Genomic DNA, 25,427 nt, shown 5'->3' with positions numbered 1-25,427 from the left:
TGGTGCAAAAACTCAAGTTGAAAAAATAAGTATTTAAGTTAATAAAGCTAATAGGTTATGTGAGTCCATTGTATAAAGGATATTGAAAAGGGGAAACAAGCAAGGTAATAAATTTGTTAAATCATTGGAACTACTAAAATGAGTATTAACAACACAGGAAAAAAAATAAAACAGTAAAAGCTACTTTCAATGAAAATTTCTCATTTTAAATAAAACATCTGATAGATCTGATGGATGGTCTTATTTCTCAATGAAAATTTCTCATTTTAAATAAAACATCTGATAGATCTGATGGATGGTCTTATTTCTCAATGAATAAGAGTAGGTGAGAGCATGTATTTCAGTGTAATATATTATTTTATTTTATTCTAAACGCAATACTTCCCTTAGCCGCCAGAATATTGCTGTAGGTCCATCTAGAAGTGCTCTCTTAAAATAACTTGCAATCTTAATGCATGAAGCGTAGTGGTCTGAGTAGGAGTTAAGTCGTGACGGTCTTAGTCATCTACCAAACTAAAAATATCTCCAATACTAGTTACACTCATTTGGTCTGACCAGAGTTTGAATACTCTTTCTCTAAGTTTCGCTTTTTTTCTTCAGATCGTTCGGAAGAAATGATGTTTGGCGAAGATGAAAACATCGACGGTGCCGTCAAAATCTCCGGTTTGATGATGGTCGCCCTGTACGACTATAATGCTCGTTCACATCACGAATTATCGCTGAAGAAAGGAGTCAGGCTTCAATTCCTTGACGAGTAAGGATGTCCATTTTCTTCTCTTCATAATTATATCAAGGCTAAAAACGAACTTCCACAATTATTTCTTTTAGCCAACTGTTTGTGTCTGCCTATACGAGAACCCGTCAAAGTGGTATTCTGTAAATTGAATTACATGGTTATCAGTGATGTCGATGTCTATAGTATCGTCGGCCCCGTTCCAACACCCTGTCTTCCTAATTAACTTATTTTCTCTCTTGTTTTGTTTTATTTTCCCTTTTATTATACTCATTTTACTGTGAAAAATCTTTGTTATTCATTTATCATTTCTCCTGGATTTATTTTTCTAAGATTATTTGTCTGATAATTTTAAACAAAATGTCTAAAAACATTTCTTATAATTTGTTTTGCATAATTTAAAAAAAGGTAAATCAGAATTATTGTAAGATAATCTAGCCCCATCATTCAGCTCTCCGTGTATGTTCAGTAGATGAATTACATAATTGTTGCTGGGGTGTTATCGTAAGCTTTCTTCTCCTGCATTTCTCCCTGAGTTCTATATGTTATTAATATATTGCTATTTCCCGCCTCTTTTTTTCCTATTCTTTTCTTTCCAATCGTCTATTTTCCTCAGTATTTCTTTGCTCATTTTTATAGTTCCTGAATTTGATATCAAAGAGTCTGCGGCACTCGACACAATCACTATTCATCAAACGCAATAACGATACATGAAGAATAAACATAATTCATGACGTCACTGCGGAGTAGATGGCGCCACGCGTAGGTTTTAGGAGAATGGCTGAAGCAGACGACGTTTTAGGGATAGGATCAGTAATTATAAAAAAAGGAGTTTTTGTGCAATTTATTTAGTTATCACCGACTTTGGTAAGTATTAAATCCATGTTCCAGTATAATTAGACACCTTTAATTTTCAAATTAGGTACATTTGAACTTCTAAACAACAGCACGCTACCATGAAGTAAATTCGAATGAAATCAGATCAACACTACTAACCGTCCACACGTATACATCTCTGGAAATCGTTGGGCCTTTTGTTGCTTTTATAACCAGTTCCCGCCTGTGGATTTACTTAGTTTTGGGGAAGCAGAACAACACTATAATCCAGCCTCATGGTCCCACAGATTGAAATTTTCAACTAACTGTTGTGTCGATCACCAACGGAAATGGGATGCCACAGTGGAAAAATTCACTTGCAGTTATCACTTAAAGTCTTGACGTTCCCCAAGAATCGAATACGTAGTACCAATATGCCGTTGTGGTTGTTCAGTTTAAACTACAAATCTTATTGGAATGTAGTTCAGTTCGAAGCTTTAAGAATCATTTAGATAAACACCTAAGCAAGGTGCTGTAATGATTACAATTTGTTTCATATTATTTGTTTTTGTTTTGTTATCATTTGTCTGTTTTGATTTTAATTTATTATTGGTTATGTGCCAATTCATTATTGTTTGCTATTTGCCTGTTTGTTTATTATCTAACTATACCTATGGATTTATTTATGTATTTTATTTGTTGTTTACATTATTATCGTTTTTTTTATTATTATTATTCTTTTTATTATTATTATTATTATTGTTATTATCATTATCATTACTATTATAATTATTATTATTATTATTATTATTATCATTATTATTATTATTATTATTATTATTATTATTATTATTATTATTATTATTATTATTATTATTATTATTATTATTGTTATTATTTATCATTATGATTTTTTTTCGCATCCGACCTAGATATGGACCAAAAGGTCTCCTGTCGGCGTGCTCCGCCTTTGTAATGAACCATAATATCACAAAATACAGAGCGAAATATCGCGGGCGGAAAGATCTATAAAGAATATAAGAATTACAACAAAAACTATGGGAGCATGGGAATAATTGGATAACGCCATCACAGGTTGGGAGCTGGGGAGAACATCTAAGGTGGGTTCTACAGAAATTGCAAATTAGAAAATGTGATATCTTTCGAGTTTCATCTTCCTTTCTTATTCTTATCATAAATTTATTTTTCGCCTCACCATCACGTATTTGAAGGTCCTCTTCCCTGAGACACATATTACTTTTCATTTCTTTTTCTTATTTCTCCACTACCTCATTCTTTTACTTTTCTTTCTTCCCCTTCTAATTAATATAAATTTCATGGTTATACACTTCTTATTTTCTCCTCAGGCACGACGGAGTGTGGGTCAAAGTCAGACTAACTGCCAACGGGAAGGAAGGTTACGTGCCAAAGGCCTACATCGCGCCTATCTCTGCCCCTGATTCACAGGAGTAAGTTCCTAGGATCTTTGCCACGTGAAATTCACAAGTACAAACTGATATCATGAGTCACTGGTGCCAGGTACTTTCATGAGTCACACGTGCCTCATTATCATGTTACCATGAGTTATTTACATAGGCCGTTGTCACTGGATGAGTGGCCCCATCCACTTTCATAGTAGGTACTGATGTTAGTTGCTCATATGGAAGTTATTGGTATTAATCACTCTAATGAAAATTAATGATGCCAGCTGGTCTCGCTGAGTTTAGTATTTACAGACATCCCCATTAAATTTATTGTCCCTGACCTCTGCTGTAAGAATTTATGCCAGCCGACGAGAATTACTGACGACTGATATTCTCGTGAGTTACAGGCATGAGTGACTGTATGAAAGTTACTAGCCTAAACAGTTGTCATTTGGTTTACTGGCATTAGTTACTCAAATGGAAGTCGCCGTATCTTATCTTTGTCATTCAGAGGCGATGAAAATCCTCTCAGTAAGAGTTACCGTTTCCCATTGCAATGTGAAGCAAATGCAAACGGCAGACCATTTGGTCCGATGCTAAGTTGCACGCAAAATGTCTAAAGCAAATTATGTTATTTTTTTTTTTTAACAATTCTGCTTTGAGGGCCTGACCCTTGACCTCTCGTCCTTGATTTCAGTTGGTTCTTTGGAGAAATACCGCGAAGATACGCCGAGCAGTTGCTTTTGGACCCGGTCAACCAAAAGGGTGCCTTCCTGGTCCGATTGGCCAACCAAGCTACTCACAAATATTCGCTCAGTCTCAAGGTTAGAAGTTTAGAAACCTGGTTTCCTTAAATTGCAACATCATTACTTCGTATGTTATCCATAGAATACGATTTCGTCATATACATGTGTGTGTGTGTGTGTGTGTGTGTGTGTGTGTGTGTGTGTGTTTACCTAATTATGATATACGGAATTGAAAGTATACTCTACTTTCAATTGATCAATCTTAGCTTTCAACTTATAATGCCAACCTCAATTATTTCTTCATTTGATTTGTTTCACAAACTGACGCATCCTTGTGGAATACTACGCATGTAACGAGGAAATGGTGTGAGGTAGCATCTGTGTCTTCAACGGTCAATTTTAATTGAAATAATATATACTTCTTGGCTGGGCTATTTTTTCACCCAGGTAATTAAACAAAGTGATGCGTATGTAAAAAAAAAAAAAAAAAAAAAAAAAAAAAAAAAAAAAAAAAAAAAAAAAAAAAAAAAAAAAAAAAAAAAATCAATACAGCCTTGAAGCGCCTTATCTTCTTTAGTTTTCCATAGTTCCTTGTTCTTCCGTCTCGTACTATGAGATCTTCTTTGTATATTCTATCATTCCTTCCTATGGCTCTAAACTAGAAAGTCACGTCAACTCTCTCTTCTTTCTTTTATTAAAGGAAGGTCTAGCTTTTTAATTTTTCCTCGTCTGACCTGTCTGCTAGGATGCTGTTCTTTGTATTTTCTCGATTTTTGTTTTGTTTTATTTGATTTTATTTAATCTTATTATATTTTTCTTTATCTAATTTAATTCTATTTTAACTTGTTTTATTTCATTTTATCTTTATGTTATACTATCATACTGTATATGTTAATTTATGTATTAATTTATTAATGAAACTATTTTGTTTCTATACTTATTTTTTTTTTAGTTATTTATTTGTTTATTTATTTACCTATTCATTTATTTATTTTTTATTTTATGCGTGAAGATCACACCACTGTTGCATACTCCAGTCTAAGGAGGATCAGATTATCGATTCTCATACGTTCATTAATAAATTGAATGTCTCTAACAGTCTTGTTTATATGTTTCCCGTGTGACAAATCATCTATAACCAATACCTCAAGGTCCTTCTATTTTTACAAGATGTCTTTATTTCTCACTGGAGAAATAAATACACTTAGTGATAGCCTAAGTACTTTTACCTATTTGTGATATTCTACTCTTTTGTATTGACATTTATTTTCCATACCTGACTCCAATCATGAATTCTGTCTAGATTTTCCTGCAACAAATTGTATATTTTCTATAACAGAAACCCCGAATTCCCCCCTCCCTCCCTCTCCCCCATCTTATCTATCCTGCCCTCTAACCAACCAGAAACATTATAGGTGCTAGTACAGAATTCTGCGGGACTCTGTTAGCTATTGTAGTTCCCCCATTCTCGACATATCCTGCCCTTCACAAGTGTCCTGTTCTTTACAAAAGCCTTTATATTTGGCACGGCGTTTCACTTGTTAACATAAGAATGAAGGAGACTGCAAGAGACCACAAGGCTTACACTAGGCAGTTCCATGTCAATTACCACCTCCCATCCCCATCCATAAAGTTATCTAACCTTCTCTTAAAACAGTAGTTTCAGCACTCACTACGTGGTTACTAAGTTCATTCCACTTATCAATAACTCTATTGGTAAACCAGTTCTTGGCTATATCCTTCTTAAATGCTTGAGAATCTACATACATATACCAAAAGCTTTTTTCGAATCTAAAATAGACAAATTTTTGGACAATGTCTCTATTCCCCATGGTTCTCAGCAAATTTGATATTCATCTATGTTTGTGAATGTTTTGCATATATAGTGTATATTAGGGTGCAGGAGATATCGGCGGGTATGGTGATGCAATTAAATAAGAAAGCAAGGTGTGTTTGTTCTCCAAGCAGTCCAGAATAGACTGATGATGAGGTGAGAAGACTGGTTGTTATGGCTATATCAAGTACATCGATGCAGTTAAAAAGATCTGAGTCATTCTGTCATTCACGGAGGGACGGGGGGCGGGTGAGGATAACCTGGTGTAGGAAATTTGTCCATTCACACAATAGGAGCAGATCTGGTTTGAGTGGACGGAAAACGCTTGCCAACTCTGCGCCAGAGGAAGAAGGCAAAAGAGTAGAGGAAAGAGGGGAAACAAACACGGACAAATTTCTCCTTTTTTTTTTTCTTTCTTTTTTTGCCTTCTTCCTTCGGTATAAAGTGGGCAAGCGTTTTCCGTCCATTCTAGCCAGATGTACGTACGGATAAGTATCCAAAAAAAGGTTCATCTTCCCGGCCCTCCGGGGATCACATTTTATATACTAAGATTTTTTTCAAACTATGCCTCACCAAAGCAGTCACAACACCCTTCCTGAAGTGATCATGGGTTCCCCTGACGTTAATTGTCGATTTCACTGATAGCTGCAAAGATGACAGGGGGCAATGCTCTCCCTGTGGAGAAAGACCTATATTTGAGTAATGACTCCAGCATGGACGCACGTACTTTGAGGACCCTGTCGGCATTTACATCCAAGAAGGTCAGCACTCCCAAGGATGGTCGGCACCATACCTGGGACAGCCAAGAGCAACAAAGGTCTAGTTACAGTCGTGATAGAGGGCACAGTTACTCCAGAAACCAAGGGCTTGGTAATACTAGAGAAAGTCCAGTCCGGTCTCAAGGCCACTCTGAAGTGATTCTGTATGACACACCAATTTGATACAGCCTACAAATACAGAAACTGCAGCGATACTGAAAAAAAACTAACAGCCGAAGACACTGTTCCATCCCGCTTTCAGAGGAGCGACAAGTCATCCCAGACCCTGGAGAGTGTTTCATTCTTGCACAAGACCACCGACGACATCGACATCATCCCAGAAGTAACCATTACCAATTTGGCAAAGTACAATTCCCTGTTCCAGATGACCCGCCCCGCTACCACCGTGATAGTGACTTGGCCGAGCGAAAAGCTCATGTAGCAACAACCAGAGACTGCACTATCTCGTTGAAAAATGACTGATGTCATGCAGCCCAATAAAACATCCACACCCACATTAATATAAAATCCTGCTCCAGTTCCAGTGAAAAAGGCTTTCCTAATCCTACCAACTCATGTGATACAGTCCGCAGAGCAAGTTACTTAAAAGCAAACAGGCCAAGTAACAACCAGCAAAACAGCTTGCCAAGAAGAGAAGATGAAGAACGGCTCAAGTCATTCTCTCAGATACAGACTGAAGCTGTCCAGACCCATCACCCGCTAGACAGACCAAGAATGTCTCCGTCGGCCAGATCCGCGCTCCTGCCAACCAGCTAGGAAAGAGGAACAGACATACAATCGCATCAGAACCACTCAAAGAAACGACCAGTGACGTAGTTACTGTCCAGGATTGCCCCAGCATCTAAAAACCTGGTCAACGGTCCTTGCAAATGGTTCAGCACCTGCGAGACAACATACTTCCTACTGCGCCTAAAGTACCTAATACCTAATCATCGAGTTTATGGATACAGAGGTCAACCGACACCTACATCATCAGTGAACAGTCCACCTCACAATCCGCCGCTGGTAACAGCAAGGAAAGTAAGATTCCTCTACTTTAGCTATCTGGGTGTCACTAATAAGAAGGCCACCACCAAACAATCCGTTCACGATGGTAAGATTGGCATTGTCTTTTTTTTTTTTTCATTACACGAGACGATACATACTCATTCTCGTACGGTTTGACATCCACTACCGTCCCAGTTTCAATACTTGTCATGACATCTATCCCGCCATTCGGTCCAACCTCCCCAACACAGATATTAGTCCAGGTTTGGTGATTACACCAAGAATGTCAGCGTCCGCATCTTCTTTGGGGGACCATCGCTGGCCACCCACTATGTCTATAACATCAATGGTAGATTAGATCCTTGTCTAGCTGTAGACAGCCTCGAACATGCCATAATCTCCAGCGACGTCAGCGCCCACCTCCTCTTCTAAGGCCCCAGACAGAATAACAAAGTTAAGATGTTACTCGAACAAGCTGAGATGGCCGGGGAGAAACGTTGCAATTGCCCAGATTGCCGTCGCTGCCAAATCAACCTGGGCCCTCCACCTCTACTTAGCTAGCGACCATCCCAATGTCATGTTGGCCATCCAAAACGTCCTGAAACCACCAGATGAGGTCCAGACGTCCATCCGACTTCGTTATAGACCGAAATGTCTCCTGCCAACATGCTTTATTATTGTAATGCATATCTAAAGATTTTGCGCCCACGTTCAATTTATTAAATCAACGTCACACCTTCATATCTGATGATGGATTTTTTTTTCTACCAGAAACGGGAAAGAACTCATATTCGTTATGGTTTAAGTATAATGTTTATAAAAAATATATTGTAAAAATGTAATGAAGCCCAAGGTCCGCAAATGGTCTAGCGGGAATTAGGGAATATAAATCTAGAAATAATGGTCCATGCACCCCTAAGAAATTGTACTCGCATCCTGACTTATGTATACATGCATCACATTTTTTCTGCACGTTCTTTAATAGACTGTTTTCTGGGTGACGCAAAAAAACTAATTTACTATTTAATATTTCATCCTGCAGGACTTTAGTGTGTTGCGGGGCACTTTCATCATCAAGCACTACCGAATTCGAGAAGACGATCAAGGAAATGTATTCATGGCCGATTCCCAACTCTTCTCCTCCATTCACGAGCTTGTCGAAGCCTACTCGTGTGAGTGACGATTTGTTATGGATCATAGCGTGACCCAGTGACAGAGTTACAGAATCTGATAAATTTACTGTAGCACTAAAGGGTATTGCAATTATCATGAAGTTAAAGAAATATCCAAAGAAATGTTTATTCGAGGCAAAGAGCCCCAAGCTTTGTTTTACTTTTTATCCAACTTGGGAAAATGGCGGCTGGTTGTGATCGGCCCGGGAATAATTACATTGCACCAACAAATACTGCTTGAACTAATTAAGAACCAGGTCAATTTCTTGCGGAACTGGTCATGTTATTTATTCCTTTATATTTATATGTGAATATTTAGGAAAGATGGACCACAGATTATTGACCTTTCGTTCAGTTAACAAAATATTAAGAACCACGAATTTAAGCTCCGTATGAAGCATGTTTTATCCAGCCAATATTTTAGGGACTTTAATGACGTCCTTACGGGTCAAGTTAAAGTATTCTATTTATGAAAGTCTAATCTCTACTTGAATAAATAAATAAATAAATAAACTAACAAACAGATAAGTAAATACAGGCAAAACAAATAATAAATAGATAATCAAATATATAAGTAAATAAATGAATAGATAAATATATGAATGAATAGAAATAAACAAAAATTAACAAATGAATCGATGAATAAATAGAATTAGAAAAATAATAAAAGGATGAATTTATCCACATAGCCTAGGTTTTGCTACCCTCCTAAATCTCTCCATTACCAATTTACCTCTTCATTGTGATATTGTGCCTAAAGAATAGAAGGGCTGCTTTTTGCTGACAGATAGCTAAATATCTAGTGCATAGGAAAATTTTATTTTGCCTTGTATCATGCTGTACTATTGTACTCTTGTTCATTGTTATCTATCATTTTACTATTCCCATCGAATCATTTCAGATATGAGTTACGGCTTGACATGCACGCTCGCACAACCTTGCAAAAAACCCGCACCAGCCCTTCCCGTCATTAGCTGGGAGACAACTGACAACTGGGAGGTGGACAGGAATAAGATTAAACTACATAAACTGCTGGGGGAAGGATATTTTGGCCAAGTTTGGTATGGTAAGTTATTGCAAAAAATGCAGGTAATTTTCAGTGTGAGTATATTATATATATGTATATGTATATATATATATATATACATATATATATATATATTATATATATATACGTACTGTATATGTATACGCATATATACATTATATATATGTATATATATATATGTATACACACACACACACACACACACACACACACACACACACACACACACACACACACACACATACACACACACACACACACACACACACACACTTCAGCGAATGGACGGCTTGGATGACGTTCTGAAGAAAACTGAAGTCTGTGGATCCCAACGCAAAGAGAAGTGCCTAGTGTTTTTACAGGGTTGGGGGGGAAATTGCTCGTGGAGTAGTGGGAAAGTAGGGAAAGAGGAAAAGGGGAGGGATTACTGAGGGAAATGGAAGGAAATGAGGAGGGAGTAGACTTGGCCCAGCCAGACAAGCGAAAGGTAAACAAAAGACTGAGTGAGGATGAAATGTCTAATAAAAATGTAAAGATTAGAAGTATAGAGAGGAGCAATACAGTAGAAAGTGACGAGAATATGTTCCAGGGATTTAAAGAGGGTGGGGGGGACACAACCCCCCCCCCCGACTGATAAGACTAGAGGAGAGAGTTAATAAGGTGATCGAGGACTTGGAACGTAAGTTAGGTAATGTTGACTCCATTTTCCAGAGAATTGAAAGGTTGGAACAACTAGAGAAGGCTAACAGAAACTTAACTGAAGAAATAGAGGACCTAAAAAGACAGTTAGGAAATGTAAAGGAGGAGAATGAGAAATTGAAGAAGAATAGTAATGAAAACAGAGAGAAAATAGCTAAAGAAGCTAAAAATTGGAGAACAACCCAAGAAGGGAATAAGGTTTCATTCACTGACATAGTCAAACAGCAATTGAAAGAACATAATGAAGACTCAGTTATTAAAGTGATGAGACAGAAGGAGAATATAGTAAGAGAATTAGCTGACAAAAAGAAATGTATAATTATATTAGGAATGGATGAGAAACATAACCCAGATAGAACCGCAAGAATCAAGGAGGAAAATGAAAGAGTAAGCAGTTTATTAAAATTAGTCCAGGAAGATGAACCAGAAATTATAAAGGAAATTGAGGAAAAATTCAGACTCGGAAAATATAGTACAGATAAGACCAGACCAATTAAGATTAAATTCAGGTCACAAACAACGGCAGAGAAAATTCTATCCAAAACAGGGAAACTAGCAACAAATGATCAATATAAAAAGGTATGGATAAAAAGAGAAATGAATAAGGAGGAAAGAGAGGCAGAAAAGCAGAAAAGACTTAAAGCTAAGGCAAAAAACGAGGAAAGAACGGAGTCAGAGAAAGAGAGATTCTATTGGAGAGTAGTGAACATGAAAATAAAGCAGTTCGACATACTAAAGAAAAACATAAGGGAAACAGAGAACACAATGGAAGTGGCAGAAAACTAAGAGCGTCTTACACAAATATAGATGGATTGATAACAGGATTGAATGAACTGAATGATTATTTGAAAGAAAAAGAACCGGACATAATGGGAATTGTAGAAACAAAATTAAAAGGCCCACTACCACCCAACAGTGTAGGACATGATGCATACAATTATTGGATTAGAAACAGAGAGAAAAAACAAGGGGGTGGAGTTATGTTCCTGACTAAGAAGGATATAAACGTGAAAGGTGTCATATATGGAAAGAATACAGTAGAGATGATCATGATAGAAGTGGAAGACCGAGATAAGAAGAGCAGAAAATTTGTGATCAATTATGTGCCTCCGAAAACAGCCTCATGGGAGGAGAGTGAACATAAAAGTATGTTAGAGGACACAAAGATAGCATTAACTAAAATAATAGAAGACGGAGGAAGAATAGTTATGATGGGCGACTTTAATTGCAAAGAAATCTGCTGGGAAGAAATGACAGTAAAGAGTGGTGATGACTCATGGGGAAATGCTCTACTTGAGATGATTACTGACCATTCAATGACACAATGGATACAAGAGAACACTAGGTATAGAAATGAAGAAGAACCATCGAGGCTAGACTTAATAATTACATCTGAACCTAGAATAGTGGACAAGATTGAATATAAAACACCAATAGGTAAAAGTGACCACATATTGATTGAACTGGAACTTAATGAAGAAAAATATATGAAAAGAAATGAACAATATAGAAAAGGAAGAATGATGTATGAAAAAACAAACTTTGATAAAATAAGAGAATTCTTCCAACAAGAAAACTGGGAAGAAATATACAAAGAAGAAACATCAGTGGAAGAGAAATGGAATATTTTGACAAAAATTTACAAAAAAGGAGTGGAAAAGTATGTCCCAAGACAAAAACAAGAAAAAGAATATGTAAAATGCTGGTACAACAAAAGTTGTAGGGAGTTAAAAGACAAAAGAGACAAAGCCTGGACCAGATGGAAAAAAGACAGACCTGAAAAATGGAAAATATATACTGGTTATAGAAATGAATATGTACAAAAGTGCAGAGAGGAAAAAAGAAAATATGAAAAAGATGTTATAGAAAAGTGTAAAGATCAACCAAAAATATTCTACAGATTTGTAAACAATAAACTGAAAAACAAACAAGACTTGGAGAAATTAAGACAAGGAGGAGTTGAATACACCGAGGAAATGGAAATGGCAGAAATTATGAACAAACATTTTAAATCAGTGTTTACAAGGGAAAATATACAACCTGAAGAGATTGAGTGGAAAGAAAAAGTCCCCCCTATGGAAGAAATAGAAGTAACAAAGAATGAAATATTGACACACTTGGGTAATTTTGATGTCAGAAAATCGAATGGGCCAGATGAAATAGCAAACTGGATTCTGAAAGAATGCAGGAATGAACTGGCAGACAAAATACATAGCATACTAAACAGTTCCTTGAAAGAAGGAAAAGTTCCAGAAGATTGGAAAAAAGCAAATATAGTACCTATATATAAAGGAGGAAATAAAGAAGAACCTACCAACTATAGACCAGTCTCTCTAACAAGTACAATAGCAAAAATTTGTGAAAGAATTATCAAAAATAGATGGGTAAAATACTTGGAAAAAAACAACGTACTAAATCCAAGGCAATTTGGATTCAGACAAGGACGATCATGCGTCACCAATTTAATATGTTTCTATTCAAGGCTAATAGATATAATACAAGAAAGAGATGGATGGGCTGATTGTGCATTTCTAGACCTAAAAAAAGCTTTTGACAAAGTACCACATAAGAAGTTGCTTAAGAAATTAGAATCTGAAGGAGGAATACAAGGTAAATTGCTAAATTGGATGGAAGACTTTTTGCAAGAAAGACAAATGAGAGTAGTGATAAGAGACCAGCACTCAAAATGGAATGAAGTAATAAGCGGTGTCCCGCAGGGAACAGTTCTGGCCCCAATAATGTTTGCTATATATATTAATGATATGGATGAAGGAATTGAAAGCTATATGAGCTTCTTTGCAGATGATGCAAAACTATTGAAAAAAGTGAAAACTGAAGAAGATTGTGAATCACTACAGAGAGATCTAAATAAAGTACAAGAATGGAGTAGGAAGTGGGAGATGGAGTTCAATACAAAAAAGTGTAGTATAATGGAATTTGGAAAAAGCAAAAACAGAATAACAGGAGCATATAATTTGGGAGAAGAAGGAATAAAAAAAGTAGAAAATGAGAAGGACCTGGGAGTCATTGTTATGAATAATATGTCACCTGAGAAACATATAAATAAGATTTTTGGAGAAACTTATAATTTAATAAGAACAATCAAAGTGGCATTTACATACCTGGATGAAGAAATGGTGAGGAAAATCCTAATCACCCTGATAAGACCAAGATTGGAATATGCAGCAACGATATGGTCACCAAGTACAAAAAAATGTATAAAAAAACTTGAAAGAATACAAAGAGCAATTACAAAATTGGCACCAACACTCTCAAAACTATCATATGAAGAGAGACTACAAAAACTTAAACTACAGACACTAGAGCAAAGAAGAGAGAGAGGAGATTTGATAGCTATTTACAGAATCATGAAAGGCATAGAAATTACTGATGGAGAGAATCTGATAAAATGGGATGACAGAAATACAAGAGGACACGGAAAGAAAATAAAAAAAGACAGCTATAGAAGAGATTTGAAAAAGAACAGCTTTCCTCACAGAGTAATAGACAGTTGGAACAAGTTAGATGAGAAAGTGGTGTGTGCAAAAACAATACATGAATTTAAAAATAGTTTAGATAAAATGAGATATGAAGACGGGACCCCACGAGCATAGCTCCCCTTCCCGTAAAATACAACTAGGTAAATACAACTAGGTAAATACACACACACACACACACACACACACACACACACACACACACACACACACACACACACACACACACACACACACACACACACATATATATATATATATATATATATATATATATATATATATATATATATATATATATATATATATATATATATCAAGGACTACTATTAAACAGGACGTGCGCACCCAGATCCCTGGGTCCGCTAGCGAAGGCCAGTCCAGTGCAGGGTTGCCACTCCTAGTGTTTTCCCACTAGATCTATTATTTCTTGCCTCAATCTAGTAGTCTAGTGTTTTTTCGTCATGGATATCAAGAATCTAGTATATTTTGAAGATCCTAATAAAAACGTTTAATTTTGCATTACGGAGCCAAATTCTTGGAGCCAGATTTGGAGCCAGATGCTAGATTGAAAAAGTTTGAGCCATACAGAAAAATAGTGCCAGATCTGGCACCAAAAGTGCTAAATTGGCAACCCTGCCTACTAATCACGCAACCATCTTACAAAGTACAAAATATAGCAGGCTGTCGCGCTCGCGTCAAAGTTTGTATCTGTTTTCGCAAAATGTAATTTTTCTGCATCACTTCTGTCTAATATTTCTCGAATTATTCCATGAAAGCATGATTTGTCATTGAGAGGTTTTGAAAATTAGCTATAACACATTCACACGTACAGTTACTATGAATTGAATGTATATTATCATACGAACTCCATAGAAATTGTCAGTCAAATTGGCGCATTTGTTATTTGCTTATAGTATGTTTGCGCGATTGATTGGTTACATTAGTATATAGATGGTTGCAGGACGGTTGAGGTTTGTATTATCCGAATTATTAGTTTGTGCAATTTTTAAGTGCAGAATCGTAAAGAGCATTGCAACAACAGTCTTGCATACAAGTGACGAGTTTAGCTCATAGTTGTCAACTTGACTAACTAGTGATTGGTTGTGAAAGTTTGGATTATTGCACCATTACAGGCAGTGGTAATTAGTTTGATGTATACAGTTTTCTAACTTCAAAATGTTTTCATGTGTATGTTGTGTAAAGATGTTCGAATCTAGTAGTTTTTGGCAAGCTGTCTAGGTTTTTTTCATTTTCCAGAGTGGTAACACTGGTCCAGTGTGCTACTAGCAATGGAGGTGTTAAGGTTGTGTTACTTCGTCTTTCCCGCGTGGATTGTATTTGTTTGCGTAGGTTCTTGCTGATTTTGTGTATTCAAAATGCCGAATAAGTGTGGTGTTGTGAACTGCAACGGTAATTATAACAAGGATAACAGGTGCCGAGTGTTTCGACTGCCAAAAAGACCGTTATGAAAGACAGAAGTGGATTGATGTGCTGCCACCACGTAAGAACTTTGTTGTTGATTCTGACAGATTTTTCATTTGTGAGAAACACTGGGGTCCCAACACGCCTTCTATCAAATTGCCTGGTGGTTCTACACGACCTGCGATCCCTCCTAGTGTCTTCAATGTGCCTGCTTCATGTCTGCCATCTTCAAAACCTGTACCTCGCCCGGCGAAGGCCGAAGACAAGCAACTGAGGCATTTTCTTCAGAAAGATACGATTACTTCATTTGATGCTTTTAGACCTGAACGTGACCTACAGAAGCAGTACAGGAACTAATTATTTCAAGATCGGAAGAAATGTTAGTGTGTCTGTTCATGACAGAAAATTTCAGTGAGTGCAGACTGTCTGTGATTGTCGAAAACACGCCCACGTTGTGTAGCCCACTGATCTGCCGTGCATTCAAGAAGGGCATTAGTGTACCACTGGGTAAGACACTTCATCCCAACAATGGTTTGAGGTCGTATGGTCAGTTCGCCGAAGCTGTGCGCTTAGCAATTAACTATGACATCCCGTTTGATAAAAAGATTGAGATTATTGTCACTTTTCTTCAAACCCACACGTCAGCCTGTGTAAACACCGAGAATGAGAAGAAGCTGGTATTTTTGACAAGTCAGTTGGAACTTTTATCACAGAAACAGTTTTCCATGAATGATTATTGTTTTGCTCTTGAATCATACCCAAAGTGTAGTTATGAACAGCTCAGAGACTTTTTGGTGCTGCCAAGGAAACGCGAGCTGCAGTACATCACTTCATCTATTGACAAGGATCAGGTGATGAGGGAAACATTTGCCAAAGTGAAGACACTGCAGCAGAAGAATGTATTTCTCTTGATAGATGAAGTACAGATTCGGCCAACTGTTGCATTTTCTGGTGGGGTTCTGAGTGGCATGGCAGTGAACAAGCCAGACTGCAAGGCCACTTCTATGCTATGTATTATGATGAAGTCGCTGCACAGAGGGCCTAGTATTATGATTTCTGTGACACCCGTCCACAAGCTTACAGCAGCATACCAGCTTGAGCATGTGAAGGAGACCGCAGCTCATGTTGAGAGGGCAGGTGGGCGTGTCATCGGGTCTATCACAGACAACCACAAGATAAACCAGCAGTACTGTAAGCTGTTTGATTTTCCGGGTGATTGCCGTGCCACAGCCAAGCATCCTCTTGACAAAGAGCGTGTCTGGTTTCTCCTTTTTGACACAGTGCATCTTCTGAAGTGCATCCGCAACAACTGGATCAGTGAGAAGTGCCAGAAGATCAGTCTTGACAATAAAACAACAGCATCATTTGCTGACGTCAAGGAACTATATGATAGCAAACCCACAATATTTAAAATCTATAAAAAAAATCTATTTAAATCAAATAAATCTGATTTAAATAAAAAAAATAGATTTTTTATATTGTTGAAAAAGATGAAATAATAATAATGATAATAATAATGATAATAATAATAATAATAATAATAATAATAATAATAATAATAATAATAATAATAATAATAATAATAATAATAATAATAATAATAATAATAATAATAATAATAATAATAATAATAATAATAATGATAAATTGCCAACCCTGGTGTCCACTAACCTCATACAATAATACTTGTTAAGTCCGGCTAAAATTGGCACTTCAAAGCATAACAGTGCCTTAAAAATAGTTTCTTATTTCACTATAAAATCTTATAATAACTTATACTGCATTGAATAAGTCAATAGTTGATATATTTGTCCTATATACAATGTTAGGTTTCTAGTTTTGATATATTTGTCCAATATAGAATGTTAGGTTACAAAGAAAGCAATGGCCTCCGCTAGCGGACCCAGGGATCTGGGTGCGCACGTCCTGTGTAATAGTAGTCCTTGATACATACATACATACATATATATATATATATATATATATATATATATATATATATATATATAAATATATATACATATATTGTATATATGTATATCTATATATATATATATATATACAGTACATGTACACACACATACATATATATACATATATATATGTATATATATGTATGTGTGTCTACATATACTCACGTGTATATATATATATATATATATATATATATATATATATATATATGTATATGTATATATATATATATATATATATATATATATATATATATATATATATATATATATATATATATATATAATACTGATGACCCACTTTCGGAGAAGAATAAGCGAAGATATTGAGATCTGTATATTTCGATCACTTACTGTGATCCTCTTCGGCAGATATGAGTTACAAAGTACAGAACAATGTGTATTTATAGTAAAGCAGTGAGGTAGCATGAGGGGACGAGGCTCAGGTCAACACGCCCGGCACGCATGCTCGCATCTTGGTGGCTCAGGTCACATGACCGGCGTAGCATGGGCCTTGGTGATTTTTGTCCACCGCTAATGTTGATGGTAACATTTTATTTATGGCAAAAGAAGAAATACAGTCTGGTGACCATTGACCATGGGAAATGTTATAATTTGGGAAATTATTTATTAAGGAGGATTCTACTATTTTTCTTCTGAAACTACATTTGGATTTATAAATTATTTCAGCATCGTCCCAATTTATTCGGTGGTTTTTATTGGCGACGTGCTGAAATACTGCGGAATTTTCCTGTCCGTATTTAACAGAGTTCTTGTGCTCCTTAACCCTGGTATTGAGATCTCGACCCGTCTGTCCCCAATATACATCATTGCAATCTAAACAAGGTAATTTATAAACTCCAGGAGTTGTATTACTCTTGGATCTATGATGTATATTGACAACTTTACTGAACAAATTATTAGGATAATGGAAGATAAAATTTACCTTTTCCTTTGGTAACATGTGAGACAATTCATGGATTGATTTGTTAAAAGGCAATTTTATGCTTCTATTATCCCAATGATGATTCATGGCGGAATGGGAATCTGTTTTGTGAAAACTAATTTTGGCCTTGCTAAGAGCTTTTTGTAAAAACCACGGTGGGTATCCTAATTTTGTTAGTTGATTTTTCACTGAATTTAGTTCCAAATCTAAGTATTGGGAGCTACAAATTCTCAAAGCCCGTAAGAATAGGCCTGAAGCTACACTATATTTTATTTTGTCAGGATGGTGGCTAAAGAAATGTAGGTAGCTCCCTGTGTGGGTGGGCTTCCTATAAACTGTGAAGGACAGTGACTCCGCATTTCTTATCATTAAAATATCTAGAAAAGGTAATTTGTGATCTAATTCCCATTCCACCTTGAATCTAATATTGTTCGTTAGGTGATTGAGCTGGTTGTGAAATTCTTGGAATGATCCCCATTCATCATCCCAAACCGTAAAGATATCATCTACATATCTATGCCAAAACATGGCAGGTGGTTTAATTTCCGGTAATAGCACTGATTCAAAATATTCCATATATAAGTTGGCTAGAACTGGCGAGAGATTAGAGCCCATGGAACATCCGAATTTCTGTTTATTTGTTGCAATTTTGGAAGACCGTAAAAGTTGGGCAGGGAAATTAGTTATTCTTAATAACTTAGAATATGAAAACAAAGTTCATGATCTATTACAAGATAAAAACACATATGAACAACTATCAAAAAATCCTCTAAAAAGCACTGCTTCAGAATTTAACAAACATGCCATTAAAATCTTAGGCAAAGACACGTTCCAAAAACTGAAAGTCATTAATCCCCAGTTGCCCAACTTTTACGGTCTTCCAAAATTGCACAAAGACGGCATTCCCCTCAGACCCATCATATCAAATAGGAATTCTTGTACACATAAGACCTCAAAATGGCTTACACAAATACTATCACCGTATGTAGGTTGTTTCTCAGAGTCTCACATAAAACACTCAGAAGACTTTATAAGAAAGATCAAAAGTCACAACCTACCTAGTAGTAGAAAATTACTAAGTCTAGATGTAGTTTCGCTATTCACCCAAATTGATGTAACGGTAGTCTTAGAGTTTTTTGAAAGTAAAATTACAACCATACCAGAACCAGCTACCACTGCCACTAGATAAAATATTAAGTTTAACACAACTTTGCGTCAACACCAATGTTTTTTCATTCAAAGATCTTTATTATAAACAGAAATTCGGATGTTCCATGGGCTCTAATCTCTCGCCAGTTCTAGCCAACTTATATATGGAATATTTTGAATCAGTGCTATTACCGGAAATTAAACCACCTGCCATGTTTTGGCATAGATATGTAGATGATATCTTTACGGTTTGGGATGATGAATGGGGATCATTCCAAGAATTTCACAACCAGCTCAATCACCTAACGAACAATATTAGATTCAAGGTGGAATGGGAATTAGATCACAAATTACCTTTTCTAGATATTTTAATGATAAGAAATGCGGAGTCACTGTCCTTCACAGTTTATAGGAAGCCCACCCACACAGGGAGCTACCTACATTTCTTTAGCCACCATCCTGACAAAATAAAATATAGTGTAGCTTCAGGCCTATTCTTACGGGCTTTGAGAATTTGTAGCTCCCAATACTTAGATTTGGAACTAAATTCAGTGAAAAATCAACTAACAAAATTAGGATACCCACCGTGGTTTTTACAAAAAGCTCTTAGCAAGGCCAAAATTAGTTTTCACAAAACAGATTCCCATTCCGCCATGAATCATCATTGGGATAATAGAAGCATAAAATTGCCTTTTAACAAATCAATCCATGAATTGTCTCACATGTTACCAAAGGAAAAGGTAAATTTTATCTTCCATTATCCTAATAATTTGTTCAGTAAAGTTGTCAATATACATCATAGATCCAAGAGTAATACAACTCCTGGAGTTTATAAATTACCTTGTTTAGATTGCAATGATGTATATTGGGGACAGACGGGTCGAGATCTCAATACCAGGGTTAAGGAGCACAAGAACTCTGTTAAATACGGACAGGAAAATTCCGCAGTATTTCAGCACGTCGCCAATAAAAACCACCGAATAAATTGGGACGATGCTGAAATAATTTATAAATCCAAATGTAGTTTCAGAAGAAAAATAGTAGAATCCTCCTTAATAAATAATTTCCCAAATTATAACATTTCCCATGGTCAATGGTCACCAGACTGTATTTCTTCTTTTGCCATAAATAAAATGTTACCATCAACATTAGCGGTGGACAAAAATCACCAAGGCCCATGCTACGCCGGTCATGTGACCTGAGCCACCAAGATGCGAGCATGCGTGCCGGGCGTGTTGACCTGAGCCTCGTCCCCTCATGCTACCTCACTGCTTTACTATAAATACACATTGTTCTGTACTTTGTAACTCATATCTGCCGAAGAGGATCACAGTAAGTGATCGAAATATACAGATCTCAATATCTTCGCTTATTCTTCTCCGAAAGTGGGTCATCAGTATTATTTTACATATGTGCTACGACATATCTTTGTTGTGGATATATATATATATACAGTATATGAACACAAACATACACACACACACACACACACACACACACACACACACACACACACACACATATGTACATATATATATATATATATATAAACGTATATATATATATAAAAGTATATATATATATATATAAAAGTATGTGAACGTACACACACACACGTGCATATATATATATATATATATATGTATAAAAGTATGTGTACGTACACACACACACGTACATATATATATATATATATATATATATATATATATATATATATATATATAGATATATATATTGTTAGAGGGGAGAAGCGTAATCACTAAACTCAAAATGGGAGGTTTATTGTCCGACACTTCTGTGCTAGTCCTAGGACCGTCTTCAGGGGTGTGGTGGGGTACGGTGATAAAATCTTTAATATATTGGGGGCTACTGGAACTAGGACAGGGAGTCAGTAGTCTCGTTACAGCCTCGTTAGGGGGACCCTGGACAGCTCCATCCATGGCCCCCCTAACGAGTAAAAGGTACATGTGACATAACAAAGACATACGAGGGGGTATCGTAAAGTTTTAATTATGACCATGAAGTAAACGAGTCACATACTTCATTTTTATTTGTGGTCCTTAAGACTTCTCTATATAGTCACCGTCCAGAGTCACATACTTCTCCCATCGGTTTTTTTTTTTTTTTTTCTGCAGGCCATTGTTGTAGAAGTCCTCAGATTGCGTTGAAAACCACTGTTCCACCTCTTGAATGACGTCATCTGTGTCATCAAATCGCCGACCCCGCAGTGGATTTTTCATCTCTGGGAACAAGAAAAAGTCGCTTGGGGCGAGATCGGGAGAATAGGGCGGATGCGGCAAGATTTCATAGCCACATCGCCTTGCTTCCACAACCGCAGCTTGAGATGAGTGAGCGGGTGCATTGTCGGCAAGGAGACGGACTCCTTTGGTGAGCATACCGCGGCGTTTCTTCTTCAGAGCATCTCGCAACTTGTTCAGAAGTGTGCAGTAGTATGCGCTAGTGATGGTCTGACCCTTTGCAAGGTAGTCTGTGAGGATGACTCCACGACAGTCCCAAAAAACCGACAGCATGACCTTCCCTGCGGACTTCTGCACCTTAGCCTTCTTGAAGGGAGGGGATGTGGTGTGCTTCCACTCCTTGCTCATCTCTTTGGTCTTTGGATCATACAGATAGATCCAACTTTCGTCCATACTTACTAGACGACCAGCGAAATCCTCTTCATCTTGCTTCAAAAGAGTCATCATTTGCCTCAACAGGTCATGCCGTGTTTGCCTTTGGAGAGGAGTCAGTAAGCGCGGAACCCAGCGTGCTGACACCTTGGACATGTGCAGTTCGTCGTGAATAATTTTCCACACACTGCCGTAACTAAGACCAGTCTTATGTATAATTACGTGGATGGTTACTCGCCGATCTTCCAGGATAAGATCCTCCACTTTCTTCACTGTGGCCGCACTGTCCGTGATGGTCGTCCAGTTCTTGGCTCGTCTGTGAGGGACATGTGGCCAGTTTGGAAATTCCTTTTCCATCTCACAACAGTGTCATATGACGGGGAATTATCACCACAGACAGCCCTCATTTCATCATGGATTTGCCGGGGACTGTGACCCTTCAAATGCAGGAACTTAATCACGCTGCGAGCCTCAATCTTCTCCACCTTGCAGGTTGGTGACATCTAGCGCCACATGTGAAAAAGAAAGAAAGAAAAAAATAATAAAATGAAAAATATAATAAACAAACTTAAGAGAATATTTTTGCACCATCATGCACATGAGGACCAGTGATTACATTGACAAAATTTCATCGACATAGCTGAATAACTTCTGGGTGATAATTAAAACTTTACGATACCTCTTCGTATGTTCACAATTGTCCTCACATAAAACTTAAACTCACAATGATATTAAACAGCTACAAAATTAACTCAGATGTACACACACGTACGACCACAGAGGACCAATTATGTCTCATCCACGTTCATTGAAAAACTCGACCTTATAACTCAGGCGTGCACTTCGTATTCAATTACCTTGTGTGATAAGTGGTCGCAATTGTTCACCCATACATCTTAACTCACAATGAAATGAAAAGCATGATAGAATGTATACATTTACTGGCTACCTCTCCCAGTTCCAGTGGCGGCCAATATCGTTGATCACTGTACCTCATCACAACCCTGAGAACGGTCCTAGGACTAGCACCGAAATGTCGGTTAATCAACCTCCCACTTTGAGTGTGGTGTTTACACTTCTCCCGTTCAGGGGGGTAATGCCCCTCTTGCTTTGAAAGGTGGCTGGCCTAAACGAAGTGATTGACGATCGCTGTGGAGGTCATTCTTTTGTAACGTAGAATTACAATCTACCTTGTTCAATGTGTGAAGATACACATTAAATATTACCCATACGATTACTATAATGTAAAATTAAGCTGTATTGTTACATTAAATTGTATATTTGTTGTCTACATTGGGTTTGGAGGCGTTGAGTCAAATGAAGTTGATTTTATTCTCTTTAATTTCTCTGAGACTCGACTGATCTATATATCGAATCAGTACGCGAGGAAAACATTGGCAGTTGCCAATGGTGCAAATTTTACATACATATTCAAATGATGGCTGTTGTCAAATTAAAATGTTATATACAATTCATTCTCTACTATCTAGTGTTTAATTTACTTCTACAATGTACAATACACGAACTGAGTATGGGCACTCAGTATTCATACATAGTTTTTATATATACAAACAATAGAACACATAGTAAAAATTATATCGGTCGTATAACGACTTGCACTTGGCAATGGAGGATACAGGTATCCTTTAGCGCTCAACCAAATGACCACGGGTGGGGAGTTTCCTAGGAGAGGTCGTGATCTGACTTGCTATAGCTAAATTGCGTGTGTGTGCAAGTTGGACATCCAAGGGATTGAATATTTCATTCAATCATCTTGCAACAAAATGCATCCAATTAAATTGTTCACAGAGTTCAAAATAAAGATTGGTGAGTGAACTAAGCGTTTAAATAAATGCAAATTTGAATATTACATTCCGGAATTTCCTCTTAGCATAGAACAAAAAAGGTACCTTTGCAAATTCGACGTTTTCATGTCACAGAAAAAACACGGTTACGAAAACTAGATATTGTATGAAATTATGTAAATATAATTAATTGCTGATACAGGCAACTAATACATCTGTATACTATGGATACTATCACCTCATTTCTGAAAAGTAACACCGTTAAGCCTAGGCAACGTCTACAAGAGCAACGTTGGGCTCTCCGGCGGCCACAAGTATAGATGACATTGAGGAATTTTTATTTAGGCCAAGGCTATTCCCACCATGACGGTACGAATAACGAGCGGTGCGTTATTGGCCATACCGTCACGGTGCGAACAGTTCGAAGAAGTATGATCGATGGTACCGGTCACGATGTGTTATTCGTACCACGACGGTATACCGTCACGGTGAGTATTAGTAAATTTGCGGGGCTATTTGTACCGCGACGGTACCTAACCTAACCTAACCAAATCAAGTATTATATTACGTTCACGATACAATAAACGTACAAAATGTCAATCAGAAGATCATGTCATGCGTTATGCATGTATGTGTATGTTTGTCTTATGCATAGAGATGCACTGGTCTACAACAAATTGCAAGCAAAGTTATATAAAATCAGAAAAAAATACATGTCTACTGCCCTAATCGTTTTATCATGTCAAATATCAACTAATCAACCGCTAAGTAAAAATATAAAAGATGAAAATAAAAGCAATTAATCACTTCGTCACAAACCTGAATGAACACAGCGGACTCCACGCTCGACAATTAAGACGAAAGAATGGCGCGGAGGGGGACCAGTTCATATGCAACAGGACAATGCAGGAATAAAGCTCTCCTATTGGCTGCTTACAACGGTGCGGATAAGATGGAAAACTAGGAACTATGCAACGCGACGGTGCGAACGGCCAGAGCGATTTATTGATCAATTTCAACGTTTGGTAGCTCATTTGGCGCTCGTTGAAATAATACTTTTGGATGTCCACACACAATTATTGAACGAGAAAATGGGAGAGAGGGATGAGAAAGAGAATAGGGAGGGATAGTTAAAGGGAGAGAAATATGGCGAGGAGAGGGATCGAGACAGATATATATATATATATATATATATATATATATATATATATATATATATATATATATATATATATATATATATATATATATATATATGACGGGGAAGAGAAAGAGAGGTGGAGATGGAGAAAAAGAGAAATATGGCGGAAAAAATGGAGATATTTGGGGAGAAAGGAGAGCAGTCTGGCATATTAAAGTGAAGAACGCTACCAGACTTTAACTCACCAATGTACTGTAGAGATATACATACTCCACACACACACACACACACACACACACACACACACACACACACACACACACACACACACACACACACACACACACACACACACACACACACACACACACAAAGGATTACAAAGGCGGAGCATGCCGACAGGAGACCTTTTGATCCATATCTAGGTCGGATGCGAAAAAAAAATCATATTGGTAATAAAAAAAAATAAAAACTATGATAATGTATATAACAAATAAAATACATAAATAAATGCATAGGTATAGTTAACTAATAAACAAACATGTAAATAGTAAATAATAATAAATTGACATATAACTAATAATAAATAAAAATCAGACAGACAAATGATAACAAAACAA

The 25,427-nt window shown here is 36.8% G+C and overlaps 1 protein-coding gene across 1 annotated transcript in view; it reads left to right on the top strand.

Moving 5' to 3' along the window:
- The first annotated feature begins 582 nt into the window (after positions 1 to 582).
- LOC143040244 (tyrosine-protein kinase Fyn-like) overlaps positions 583 to 25,427 on the top strand; it is a 34,942-nt gene continuing 10,097 nt past the window's right edge. The window contains exons 1-5 of the mRNA XM_076210980.1: positions 583 to 754; positions 2,917 to 3,018; positions 3,671 to 3,797; positions 8,362 to 8,491; positions 9,393 to 9,557. Coding sequence (XP_076067095.1) covers positions 615 to 754; positions 2,917 to 3,018; positions 3,671 to 3,797; positions 8,362 to 8,491; positions 9,393 to 9,557 — 664 coding nt within the window. The 5' untranslated portion in view covers positions 583 to 614. The remainder of the gene's footprint in view (positions 755 to 2,916; positions 3,019 to 3,670; positions 3,798 to 8,361; positions 8,492 to 9,392; positions 9,558 to 25,427) is intronic.

Source organism: Oratosquilla oratoria, chromosome 28 (assembly GCF_046742065.1).
Source record: "Oratosquilla oratoria isolate Oo_2021 chromosome 28, ASM4674206v1, whole genome shotgun sequence".
NCBI lineage: Eukaryota > Metazoa > Arthropoda > Malacostraca > Stomatopoda > Squillidae > Oratosquilla > Oratosquilla oratoria.
Note: the sequence above shows the minus strand (reverse complement) of the source record. Positions and strands in the feature narration are given on the sequence as shown.